This window comes from Colossoma macropomum, unplaced genomic scaffold (assembly GCF_904425465.1).
Source record: "Colossoma macropomum unplaced genomic scaffold, Colossoma_macropomum, whole genome shotgun sequence".
In the NCBI taxonomy this organism is placed as follows: Eukaryota; Metazoa; Chordata; class Actinopteri; order Characiformes; family Serrasalmidae; genus Colossoma; species Colossoma macropomum.
Window position 1 is genome coordinate 20,028,788 of NW_023494808.1, and position 14,073 is coordinate 20,042,860.

General features: G+C 40.9%; 1 protein-coding gene across 1 annotated transcript; it reads right to left on the reverse strand.

Moving 5' to 3' along the window:
* Positions 1-9,607: 9,607 nt before the first annotated feature.
* On the reverse strand, positions 9,608-13,853 carry LOC118798177 (helix-loop-helix protein 2-like). Its single transcript, XM_036557544.1, has 2 exons — positions 13,345-13,853; positions 9,608-10,114 (listed from the first exon to the last, which is right to left on the reverse strand). Exon 2 carries the CDS (start codon positions 10,020-10,022, stop codon positions 9,654-9,656), a length of 369 nt encoding a protein of 122 aa, XP_036413437.1. The 5' UTR covers positions 10,023-10,114; positions 13,345-13,853; the 3' UTR covers positions 9,608-9,653.
* Positions 13,854-14,073: the final 220 nt, after the last annotated feature.

The following is a 14,073-nucleotide window of genomic DNA, read 5'->3' on the forward strand; positions in this document are numbered from 1 at the left end:
GGTGGATCATTCTCAGCACTGCAGTGACACTGATGTGGTGGTGGTGTGTTAGTGTGTGTTGGGCTGGTACAAGTGGATCAGACACAGCAGTGCTGCTGGAGGTTTTAAACACCTGAGTGTCACTTGGACTGAGAATAGACCACCGACCAAAAATATCCTGTTGGCAGTGTCCTGTGACTGCTTATGAAGGACTAGAGGATGACCAACACAAACTGTGCAGCGACAGATGAGCCACTGTCTCTGACTTTACATCTACAAAGTGGACGAACAAGGACAGTAAGGATACACAGTATTTAAGAGCTTCAGCGGCACTGCTGTGTTTAATCTACTCGCATGAGTGCAACACACATTAACGTACCACTATAAAGTCAGTGTCACTGCAGTGCTGAGAATGATCCACCACCCAAATAATACCTGCTCTGTGGTGGTCTTCTGGGGGTCCTGGTCATGATGAACAGGCTGAAGAAAGGCTAACAAGTTATGCAGAGAAACCACCTGTAATTGTAGAACTACAGTTTACACCTATATGGTAAGTGGACATTTATTGTGCACAATTATTGTACCTAATAAAGGTCAGCGAGTATATGACCAAAAGTATCAAGGCACCCTTCCTAATTAGTAAATTCAGCTACTTTAAAGGGCACCCATTACCCATAGTGATAGGGGAGAAAATGTAGTCCAACCAGGCTAATTTACAAAACTAGTAGCATAGAGACTGTTTATATAGCATTAAAATATATGTAGTACTTTTTGTATTTGTTGTAAAAAATATATTTAATTAGATATACTTAACAGATAACCGACTTTCTTATTCCTAGCCATTTTTATTTTCCTTGCCAAAGTTTTCTCGATAAGGATTATGCTAATCAATGTTTTCCATCTAGCCTTATCTATTTACTCCTTATTACCAGCATAGACATTCAGATTCAGTGGATGAGAAAAAACAATGCTGGCAAAGGCAAAGCCTAGCGGGCTGTCAAAATGGAATGTAAATAATTTTATCTCTCAGCGTCTCTCGAGCGCTCAGAGGTTACAGAGCCTCAGGAGCTACCTGTCTGCCTTTATGTCTGCATGAATACCCTGGGTTGCTCTTTTATGCTGACCTTAGATCAGTTGAACAGATATCATTTATGAATGGGTGTGAACATTGGGAAAGGAAAATGGTCCTGGATCAGAGTAAAAAAGGCCCCTCAATTCCTCAAAGCTCCACACAGGCTTCAGGTGTTATCGCTGTATTGATCTTTACGTCTTACTGCCAGCTTAACAATCCACTTTCTCCTCTTTTCTCTAGTGAGGTGATATGAATGCGGGCAGAATAATAATGATTTAAACCTCATACTGTATTCAGTCAAAATTCAGTATATTCAGTGAAATGAGTGTCTTCTATTCTGAGGAGGTCTCTTTTGCAGACATCCTGAAAGCACCGGACCATAGAAGAAAATGATTATCTGGTAATTATTTATTTACCATCAGTGCATAACCTATTACCCTTCTATTTTTAACCATATTAATAAATATTTCTTCAAACTGTGTCACTGCTGTCAGGGCTTTTGCCACTTCGTGTGGACCCCCTACATGTTATTTACGACTGGGATTTAAAAGGGGTTGGGGTCAAACAGAGTGCATGACCTCTGACATTTCTTTTCTTCTACCCCCAAGGGGTAGACAAACATGACGGGCCATTTGAATTACCACCACTGAGTTAATCAGTCTAGTCTCTTGACTGGAGAGAGGGTAATGGAGACATTGGATAATAATTTGGGGGGGAAGCTGTTAGAACACATAAGGTAACCAAGCCATTTACAGGTTTTCCCACACAAACTGCTTTTTATATATGCAGTATTATCTGACTTGGGCACAGCCAGCAACATAGGATTTGCTGAGAAAGGCATACCGGCCTGAGCAGAAATAACCATAGTCTTTTATCACAATTGACTTTTTTATTATCAGAAAACACCTCCCCCGTGTGGTCAAAGGCAGATAGTGCATGACCTTCACAAAACCAGGCAGACGGGACGAGATTGAACTGGTTCATAGAGAACATGGAACCGACATGAATCTATGGAAAAAATATTCCTGGAAAGAAAGATGAAAGAGCCCATATCATGGAAAAATCACTATTTTCCTCATTTTTTTTTAAAATAAAAGTGTTTGATGTGGTTTGTAAACAAGCTTTAAAGTTTATGAATGCACTGCTCTATTTCCGGTCCAATTGTTTTGAATTAACTGTTTTTGTCATGTGGCGGAAAACCGATAAATCCACCTATTAAACCTACAGCAGTTTAGGCCCGCCCACTCACACTGAAGTAATAAATAGTGTTTGGGCCCGCACTGTAATACTGGACAGCCAATCAAAACAGATTAATTTACATATAAGTCTTAAAGGCACAGCAACACAGACGGCGGTATAAAGAGAGGTTAGAAAATGATTATATAGGAATGAATTGTGAGTGTTTTTGGTGTATAAAAAACGTGCTCAGGGGAAAATAAATCACTCTCATGATAGAAAAATACTAGAAAATGTAGGACACGGGCCCTTTAAAAGACGATGTACAAAACAGCGCTCATGCTTGACTTCTGCATTACCATTACTGACCGATAGGGGGAGGAAAGCTCCACCAGATAGGCTGCGCGTTGGCAAGTTTTTACACCTCAGCAGCGGAAAATGAGGTGTTTGAAAGACACATTCAGCATTTCCTTCATCGCTTATTTGACCTAACTCTCCAAAATTAAACTGTTATTGTTTTTGTTTAACGAAATCATTAAGAAGTCATGCACGCTGTTCGCGAGTCCCGGCAGAATGAAATGAAATCCGCTTGAGGAAATTAGTTTTTGAGTTTTGGGGATGAGAAGGCGTAAAAATTCAGAGTAAGCGAGAACAGCCTGACCGCACACATATACACTGACCACCGGGCCACTGTCCTTATTTTAGAGTTTTTGCTTTATCCGTTACGTGGAGAATTACAAGACATGGTATCATTTTTATTAGAAGCCGAGAGCTGGATTCCTATTTTACCCATAAACATTCAGTATGGAGAGTTTAAAGAATTTAGACTGGTTTATTTTTCATGATTGAAGCAGTTGAGATAAAGATAAGGTCATTGCTGCTGTGAGCCACTGAAAATTACAAAACCACTTCTACCTTTTAATAAAACTCCCCTCCTAAATTCCAGACTCTGTGCAGCTGTCAAGCAGATTTCATGAACTCTTTCACATCCGTTTATGATGGGATGCATTAAACAAGACAACTTCAGCCGTACGGTTTGATCGAATTTGAAAAGTTCCCTGTGATCATGCAAACTCAGAGAAGGTGTGGACCAAAGGGAATTTAAATGGGGAATCCCATCGATTTTTCAAATTTTCGGCATAATTAAAAGGTTAAAAAATAAGATATAAACAAAGCCATTCAGAGAGGTTTGATATAAAACGCTCTGTTCCAGAGAAACGTACAGAGTCAGAACTGTTCCCAGTGGTGGTGATAGGAACCAGGCGTCCACCTCTAAAATCTCCCTCACAGATCGATATCACACGAAATGGTTATGAATACACCGTCTGTTTGTCTGAGACGTTGATTTACGACAGTTTTGCGATAAGATTTTGGCACTGGACATAAGTTTTAAACCCGTACATGGCGGATGGATACTTGCAGGGCGTTGTGCGGCAAAATAGTCCCCAAAATAGGCAAAATAGTCCCCAAAGAAAACGTTTTTTTTTCAGATTTATAATCTGAAATGATTTTACCATCATAAACATTACATATGACAACTTTTGGAACTGTAAGTAAAATGGCTCTATTTGTGTTGCAGACACGGTGACCCCTGGTTCGTAACACGGCTACTGTGAAGAAAACATGGATGGGTAAGTTTCTCTACCGTGAACCGTTTCACATCACACTACCCTGAATGACTGTTTAGATCTCAGTGACCTCAATTCTGCAGAAATTGTGGGAAATGGGTAGAATTTCCCTGTACATGTTCAACTACGGACCACTGATTCGCTTCACAACTTGTATGTGGGGTCTTTATTTATTTATTTATTTATTTATTTATTTACCTACCTACCTACCTATCTGTGTATCTATTGCTTATCAGGTATAAACAGCGTGTTAAGCCCGAATGCTACATTTTAAAATAATGTATCGATGGCTGGGAGTAAATAAGAACTCGAGACTGAATTGGTGCGTATATGAGCGTTAATCCATGCATGCACCGTATGACCGGTCCAGTGTGTACAGATGGGCCGAGCGTGAGCTTGAATAAGGCCGAGCCTATCGCATTGTGAGCGCCTCTCTCTCAATATGCGAGTTAATGAGAACAGACTGACTTCTCCTTTTTTTTCCACATTCTCTTTCTTCTCTCTCTCTCTCTCTCTTTCTCTCTCTCTCTCCCTCTCTCTCTCTCTCGCCCCTCTCAGTCTATTTCCATCTGTTTGGAGACAAAGGGCCGTGAGCCAGCTCCAGCCTGGGTCCCTGCTGGTGAAGTAGGCAGGCATAATGTGGTCCATCCCGGGGGCCACATTTCAACACATGGATCTGCCTTTGTGTCTTGCTGCTGGCGTAACACACACATGCACGTAACACACACACGCACGCGCTCACGCTCTCCAACAACACACACCTCTGATGGCTATCAAGAGGACGAGAAAAGGGGCGGGTGGAGAGTGCTCTGGGTGGGGGGGGGGTTGAAGGCATTGAGGACCAAACACACTTATAATGAAGGTGCAGAGAGAGAGGAGAAGGGGAGAAGGGGGGAATAGAGGAGCAGACTAACTAACCCCCCCTCCCCACCTCCACCACCTCCACCCTCACTCTGAGATGCTTTTTCTAGACCTGTGGACATATGGCTGCTTGTTGTCATGTTTTCTTCTCCAGCCAGAAGACAAGACGGTCCTCCTTGGAACAAAGGGGAATGTGTGTATGTGTGTGTGTTGTCCCATTTCAGGATTTTTTTTTTCCACCAAAAGTCTACCTGAATGATGAGAGAGAAAAAAAGGAACAATGGTGATTGCGGTTCTGGGCCCGTCTGTACACTTTCTGACATATGGTCACTTGTAGGCCTTTGCCATTACATAATCCATGGTGAAAAGAGGAGCAATATGGCTCTTTCTCACACACACACACACACACACACACACATCGGCCACACTGACAGCCTGTTACTACCCACAGCAGGGCTACAGCTGGCAGGAGCTTTGGGTTGGAATATATTGAGACATGATAGTGGAGGAGTGAATGTATGGGCGAGTCACATATGGCCAAACAAAAATAAAAGCATTAACAGTTAAAGGATAATAAACATGCTGAGTGGAGATCAACTTATCTACAGTAGATGGGATGTTAACCTTATATATTTAAAGTGTTACACTCTTATAAAAGACTGTTCTTCAAGGGTTCTTAAATAAAGTGAATGGCTCTATTTAGAACCATAAGTTCTATGCAGCACCATTTCATGCTTAAATAGTTCTTTGCATGGTGAAATTGTTCTTCAGATTGATGGAAAATGTGTTGTAAATGGTTCTCTGTAGGGCCTTTTTGAAAATGTTTCTATGTAGCACCAAAAAGGGTTCTATAAAGAACTTGTGGTTCTAAATAGACCAGTTTCTTTGACTAAAGAACACTTGAAGAACTAGAAGTAGAAATAAATAAAAGAAGTAGAAATAAATGAAAACTACATTTTATAGTAAACACCATCACTTTTTAAAACTTTATTTAACCAGGAACATAAAAAATGTATTCTTCAGTTCTAAGTGAATTGAACTGGTCAGCTGTGCAGACTGTGCGACTGTAGCTGACCAGCAAGAAATGATAAGCAGTACTGAGTGGGCTGTGATGGTACCGTTAAGCAAATTATGCTAGTGCTGCCTGATTCCATTCTGTACGGTTGACCAACAAGACTATTAGTACTGTACATTGGATTTTTTTAACCCCTTAACTGGCCAGGTCTGACACTTGTATAACCTAAGAATAGCTCAGCCAGTCTGCACTGAAGTCCCTGTATTTACTGAATAATAAGGCTTAGTATGTACAAGCCTTGGATTTTAAGGGGTTATATAACATAAGGAAAACCTAACATTGCAAGACACAACAAGTGCTCACAATTGTAAATACTCATCCCTCATATTGTTGCCTTCAAAGGAAAGTTAACAGCTGTGCTTACTCTTCATCTCAAAAATGACTTGGAAGCTAAGAGAAATGATATGGCCTTTCCATAAACAGCCCCTTTTTTCATGAAGGACCTCCTCTTGCAAATAGCGTCAGATTTTTAAATTTCTACATCTGCAAGGGAAAGTAAAAGCTCTTGGGTGTAGACGTAATGTAAACATCTCTTCTTTACAATGGACTGCGTGGTTATACTTGTTAATGTTTTCTCTCAGAAAGATTTTCTGTCCTTAATGAATAATACAGGCCATATGGTGTTTTCTGTTAATAAATATCTCAAGCAAAACAGAATATCTTTGCTGTCCAAACAAAACAAATCTCCAAAAGTGTAAGTTTACAGGAGAAGGCAAAACCATTCTTAATTTTTAATGTATATTAGGGTAGTGAGATGTTTGTTCTAAGTCATTTTGGGCCATTTCTGTTGGTCCATTCATCATGAGATGTTCACCCAGTTGGAGTTTTCAGATGATATGAAAGTGGGAAAAAATGGAGATACATACAAGACAAAGATGATATTATTCTCACAACATGATGACTCAGTTTGGAAACATACAATGAAATCAGAGTTGCTTCAGTAAAATCTTTGCTTGGGGGTCTGATGTGGCTGTGGGTTTTTGTTCTAAGTGAGCAGGAGCACACCTCAAAGAACAAATCAGTTATCTGAGGGCTGAAACCAACTGATTAAAGAAGTGGAATCAGGTGTGCTTCTGCCTTATTGGAATGAAAACCTGCAGCCCTTGGTGAACATACAGGAGACCCTGATCTAGAACTCACCAGAGGTTCTGTCTATGAAAATGATGACGCAGTGAAAAGTGTCTTCAGTCTTCTAAGAACACTTAATCTTTATCTGTAACTACCCTGTTAAAAGCATGTAAAGCCTTGAATTAGCAGGGGAGCGCTCTCAAATCCTCTGTGGTGGTCTTGTGCATTTGTGGGAGCTAGTGAGTGAATGAGTGAGTGAGCGAGCGTCTTGTCACAAAACAAAGAGCTACAAAAGAATTTGGCTACTGAATCAAAGAAAAGGGCCACTTCAGTGTTGGCACTCTGGAAGTATTTGTAAGTGAGCTTCCGCGTAATCGCAAAAGTATGAATGAAAAGGAAAAGGAGGAGACGGCTGTTAAACGAGAGATAATTACAGTATGAACAATGTCAGTGGAAGTGGCTGTTGTAGGCTTAATCTAACCTCATCCATAATGCTAATGGCTTTGACTTGCTTGACCGTTCGTAAGGTGAGGTGTGGGGCAGAATGGGGCTGGTGACAGTTTAATGGCTGTTTCCCTCAGGGCGACACCCACATGTTTACATTCATGTTGCATAATCTGCATAAAACATTTATGTACTGTAATACTAAAAACAGCAACAGCAACAACAAATACTCTAAGAATACTCTCAAAGCAGTTTATTACACTGTAATAACTAGATCATTATCATTGTCATTTTATTCCCATCTAAATTGGTCCTTCAATTCCAATTTAAAACAGAAATTATGTAAGGATAGATGATATAATGCTCTTTCCTGGACATAAATTTCCATCGTTCCTCTCTCCCTGTGTGTGTGTTTCCCACGGGAGGTGCCAGACGGCCAGTAATTTGGTTGTCTTGGCTCGTCTGGAGTAACACCTGCCCCCTCTCTGGGGAAACGGCCTTTCAGCCAAGAGGGAAGATGAGGAGCAAACACTTGCTGGGCAAAAATCACACTCCTGAGCTACACACGTTGAGTGACCACCACTTTCAGTCCGCATTGTTTCCATTTCTCTGTTTATACAGAGGACCTGGTCAGCATAACCACACCACAGGACTAATAGAAATAGCATGAGTCTACTTGAAATGGTCAAAGATCACCAAAAACACTGGCTATTGTAAATTTCATTGGTTATTTTCCAATAACTATGACCAATAAATCTACTGAAGCTTTAAGAATAAAGACCAGTTAAACAAACAATGGTTAATATCAATGCACACACGTCATCATTTGTAAAGAGGAGAAGACATAAGACGTTCGTCAGTTTCTCTTATCATTGTTTTTATTTCAAAAAAACAACTCACCAGTAAAATATGAAAAAATGCCTTTGTTAAAAACCAGCTGTCACAGCGACTCTACTACAAAATATGTGCATAAAGCAATAAGGGCACGACCCTGAAAAGACGAGAATTTCTTTGGATAGCAGATATTTTTTTTCCCTCCACTATAAAATAACTTATTGTAATTATCTGTTTCAGTGCGGTGATGAATACACAAATAAAACATTTCAAACATGTAAACACCAAAGAACGGAACAAAACAACAACAATAACAAAAGAAGATCAGACTTAAGATGTCATATTTGGTCCATCAGGAATGTTCTCTACTCCCTCCATCATCTCATAAGTCATATCATCTCACAGGCTCTAGCATGGGGGGCATTACTGTAGGCAACAAGTCTTCATTTTCCTTAATGTTTCCTAAACAAATGGTCATGATTACAGCTTCAGTGTGGTTTATTTAAGCATCAACCTAGGCTACAGCATTTCTCTGGTCATGGGCTGATGAAGAAAAATCTCACTTTTCATAATAGCCTATCTCTAAATTCATCACAAAATATATCCAGTAGAAATAAACATCGAAAAAAAAGTGCAGTTGGACTTTTTTTTTGTTTGCTTGTTTGTTTTTCATGAATGCTTGAATGTCACAGTCTAACACATATGGTAACGTTGCTTATGCAGTAGGCTACATACAAACACCCAACATACTGTACATTTATCTAAAAACAAACAACGCCTTCTGAACATAAATCAGTAGAAAAAGAAAAGGCAGAAGCAAACAGAAGCAACTCATTCATAAATAAATAAAAAAGCAAATAAATAAATAAATAAATAAATAAATAAATAAATAAATAAATAAATAAGGATGGTTAAGGTCACAATGTTATATATTTAAGTGGCACTTATACGTATTTATTTAATTTTTTTTTCCTGACTGGAAAACTACTTGCTAGGCCTAAGGAGCAGCTAATGGGGATGGGGGTTCATATTCATATTCTAGTTCATATCCAGTAAACCTTCCTTCAGTGCAGCTGATGATCTACAGGCTATCCTGCTCTCTCCACTTGTCCATACTGTTGTGGTCATCCAGAACTGCCACGACGAAGGCTATTCGAGTTATTTTAAAGTCCCTTTCGGCTTTATTGCATCTCTGTTTTGTTTCGTTTTCCCACACACAGCCTACATCAGGGACCACAGTCTTTTTTTAATGGTTTACGACTCTTGGAGTTCTCACCATGTTTAAAGGGGACTAAAACAAAGTTATAACCTTATTAGCCTAATGCCTAAAGTCTGACCAACACTTGGGTGATCGCTATCAAGTGGTATCAACCCTCCCACCCCGCTTTTGGACAACATCTCAGCTCTGAAATGCCGCCGAGTCAAGATTTCACCCCAAAAACTGCAAAACAACGACGCCATGTTTGCTTATTTTTTTTTTTAAAAAGACGCTCCTTCCGCCCGTCCCCGGAAGCCGCTAAACGTCCAGGACGTGGTTCAGGTAGGAGATGTAGCAGATGGCCAGTCTCAGGATCTCGATCTTGGACAGCTTCTTGTCGGGGGGCAGGGTGGGCAGCAGCTTCCTCAGCTCGCCGAAGGCCACGTTGAAGGCCTCCACGCGGATGCGCTCGCGCGTGGCGTGCGCCGACCGGTACTTGGCTGTGGCGCGCCGCCGCCGCCGCTTCTCCTCCCGCGTGAGCGCCTGCGGGGCCAGCGGCTTGGCCTTGCCCTCTCCCTCCGCCGCCTCGTCCGAGAGGCAGCTCGCCTTGATGTCCCCGAGCACCGTCTCGGCGTCCGACTGACTCCAGGGCAGCTCCGGCTCGCTCTGGTCCGGGCTCAGCATCATTTTTCACTCTGCCGCGAGCTTCCCGCCCAATCCTCGGATCTCAGCGCGGGACCTGGGGGACTCAGACCACCAGTGACGTCGCACCTTTATCCCTGCATAACACAGTGAGGAGTCAGAGGGAGTCAGTAGAGTCACTACACTATACACTGTTAGAAATAAAGGTTCTGTGCAGGTACATCTCGTTCATCAGGGTACAAACAATGTTCCCTCAAAGGTACAACAGTGGTTTTAAGGTTCAGTTGTGTACCTTAAAAAAGTTTTTCCAGGTAAAAAAAAACGTATTTGTACCTTTTCATAACCTAATTTTTGAAAAGAGGACAATAAAAAAAAGCCTGGAGGCGAGACGGGGTGTGTGGAGTCAGTACAACTTGGAAAATATGATTTTAATGGATTATGGTACGGTTATGTTCCCTGACTACTCAGTGTACTCAGATGCACCCTCGAGGGGACCACCCCCGTGACAAGAGGGGTACTGCCCCAGTTTTCATTAGCTTTTTTACTTACTTACTGCACACCACACTCATGAGGGCACCGCTGGGGGGTCCAGTGTTGAAGTGTGCGCTTCTGGAAGCAGCCCTGGACTGTTTTATTAATTTATTATTTTTAAAAATAAACATTTCCTCTTTTGTCTTCTTAACAGAACGTATTTAACCCATTTGTGTCCGAATTGTCCAAGTTGATAACATGTCGACATTAAATAAAGGAATTGTGCTGTTTTTAAGTAAAATTAATAGCGGAAGATTTTAATGAATCAAAACGCGTGTTTACGTTGATTCAAAGAGATTTTCATTCCAATGAAACCCGAATAAATGACGCTGAAATGTCTCCATTTTGCCTCATTCACGAAGTCTGTTACTGACTCTGCTCTGTTTGACTGAATGGGAATTAAGTTCATTCAACAGTGTTTTTTATGTACACTTACTCAGCATTGGCTTTATCTACACAGCCTCCTTCATGCATTTGTACTCTTTCATATGTGAGTATTAAAAACGGTGTATAAGCCGTTAGATTATTATTTTTAATAAAGGACAGAGGGGCACACATGGTGTACTTTAGTTTCCAGTCCATTTAAATGCGTGAACGGTGCGCTCAGATGGCCTAACAACAAGGTATATTTTACTCGTTGTTAACTTTGAATCTGCTGTTTGAGGTTCACCAAACTAAAAATGTAGGGCTGCTAGATAACGCAAAAACAAGATCTATTTATTTATTTATTTGATATTTATTTGTTTATTTGTTGTATTGGTTTATTTATATGTTTGTTGGTTTGTGTCTTGCAAAATGATCAACAGTAACACTATTAGAAAATCAGTTTTTTTTTGTTTGCTGTTTAACACTTATAAGAATCTACAGTACTTTTCTCATGTTCTTGTCTAATATTTGTGTTGCACCCTTTAATAAACCACAGCTGTTCGTCTGAGTTGAACATAAGATCCTTATAGTAACTCTGTAGAAATCAGACCCCAGTAGATCTTCGTAATCGTAACACCAACAGAGTTCAGTTCAGCTCGGTTCAATTCAGTTCAGCCCCTTAAAGTGGCCACGGGACTGTTAAATAAGACCCTCCGCTTTGCTGTGTCCTCCTAATTATCAGTGATGAAATGCTGGTAAGCAGTGACATGTGAAATCTTTAAGGTGCTCAGGCTGACACGAACTCCTCAGTGCTGATAGCTCTGTTGTCTGAATGTATATGAGTGAAAGACAGACAGAGGGTTGGAAGCAGCTCGAGTCCAGTTCTGCTCTCAGCCTTTGTTTGGACGGTTGTAGCCCGACAGATGCCGAGCAGAGCTCTGCTTTTCTGTTGTTTACTTGTTGTGCCCCGAGGCTGCACACACGAAACTTACTGCTTCGGGTCATTTCGGCCTCGTATTGTAACCGATCAGCTCAGCTGATGGTTAAAAGGACCGAACTACTGTAGGCAAGTCCTGCTGTTCACACTAAAGCTTTAAAACCTAAAGATGGAAATATTGAGCCTGTGTGTAGCCCACTGATGCCGTTTTCCTGTTTACTTTATTTCACTGGAGCGCGAGCAGGAAATGCATTAAAACTAAAATAAGCAGCTGAATAATATCATGGCTTCAGGAGTGTGAGCTGCCTTCCTTCCCTCCCCCTATTTCCATCCATATTGTTCCCCTCCGCACAAAATGAGTGCAAATATGATAATTTTTCGAGTCATGTTCCGTAATTAAAATCATCCATCTGTCCCACTATAGCGCTTGGCGCGTGCTGCCTGACAGGACAAAACGGAACTGGAATAATAAGAGGCTCCAAAGGTTAACATCTGTTGGTGCAACTTCGGGGTTGGGAAGCAGCAGCTTCTCCCACATCGCCGTTTCATTTCATACACAGTTTAACAGGCTGTGCATTTAACTATACAGCCTTAAAAAGGGCTTCTTTAGTGGTTCTTTAGTAAAGGCAGCGGTTGTATGTCTAGGAGAAAGACAATGCAGAGTTCACTGTTTGCATGGTTACATTGGTTCTTCACTATCATAAAAAAGACATATTTTTTTTTTAAAAAATGGTTCTATATGGCACCGACAACGATTATTGTATTGTCATGTGCTATTGGTATCGTATAAGTGATAGAACCTTTTGTTGTCGTAGAACCGTTTATTTTTCTGTAAAATTTATAATGCACACGTTTTCTGTACAATGTATAATATATAAAGTATAATATGTGATGGCTTATAATATATAACAGTTGCGTTGCAATTAAAAATAAAAGCACGTTGAAATGGTAAGACTGACATATGAGTCACAAATCACACGTATGGCCTTTAAATAAATAAATAAATAAATGTTATGGAAAACGTGATTTTTTTTTTTAAAAAGTGTATTTTTCATATTTATTTTCATTTTCATATGTAAACATATTTGGCGTTTTCCAATTTTTGCAAGCAGAATTTAACTTGTCAAAACAGGCATATTTTTATGTTTTTAATTTATTATCTGTAGCCTATATGACATACGATGCCTGTATGTATTTCATTTTCACGTGTAAACTTTGTTATTGTCCAATTTTGCAAGTAGCATTTAGCAAAATTGAAAAAAGAAATACATGCAGGAAAACTCTTATTTTATATGTTTAATTTACAGTCAGTATTTGCCATATAATGCTTTATACATGAGATATGATATTATATGTTGGGGAAAAAATATGGGAACATGTCTTTGCCTGGTTGTGTCTCCTAAACACGTTTAGTAAACTTTATTTGCAAAACAGCAAAATATTCTATGGGTTAAAATAAAATGCAAAGAGGGCAAAATCATGTATAAACGGGAATTAATTACGTATATAAGAGCTGACTGTATTTGAACAAACCGTGATGTGCTGACGGGTCCAGTAAAGTCTACTCCTGATGTCCTCTCTGCTGTCCAACTAAGCGCGCGCGGCTCCGCGGCTTCTTTCCTCAATCATCCTCCTCTTCCTCCCCTCAGATCACTTCACTCACTCCGACTCCGCGGACTGAGCGATCTGCGCCTTCACTTCAGTGCTTTCTGAGGAGGAAGTGTCCACGCGCGGCCTCGCGCTGATGGAGATCTGGCGAGCTGTTATCTGGTGACCCTCTGGCTTCAGACAATAGAGGCGGCAGATCAGATCAGATCAGATAGGAAAGTGCAGGGAAGCGCTGTCAGTCCTGCTGAAGATGGACTGGCCTAGAAGAGCAGCGCGCCGAGAAGACGGACAGTCCTGGAGTCCAAAAGCATTTCAGCTCAGTTTGTTTTCCTTTGTTAATCTCTCTCGTCCTCGCTGTGTAAGCGCTGCTCTGCGTGTCCGGCTGAGGACAGATCGGATGTGTCCGCTGTCCGGAATGACGGGGAGGTGGCATATATTTGTGGGGTGGTATTGTCTAACACCGCCCCTTCTAACATCACACCTCCTTCCCTCTCTCTTTCTCTCTCTCTCTCTCTCTCTCTCTCTCTCTCTCTCTCACCCCCACTACCCTCCTCCTTAGTCCGTGGACAAGGATGCTGAGCAGAGATGGACAAAAAACCCAGAAGGGGCTACTTTTACTTGCCATTGTGCATGCACCTTTCGCATTGGTCTGTA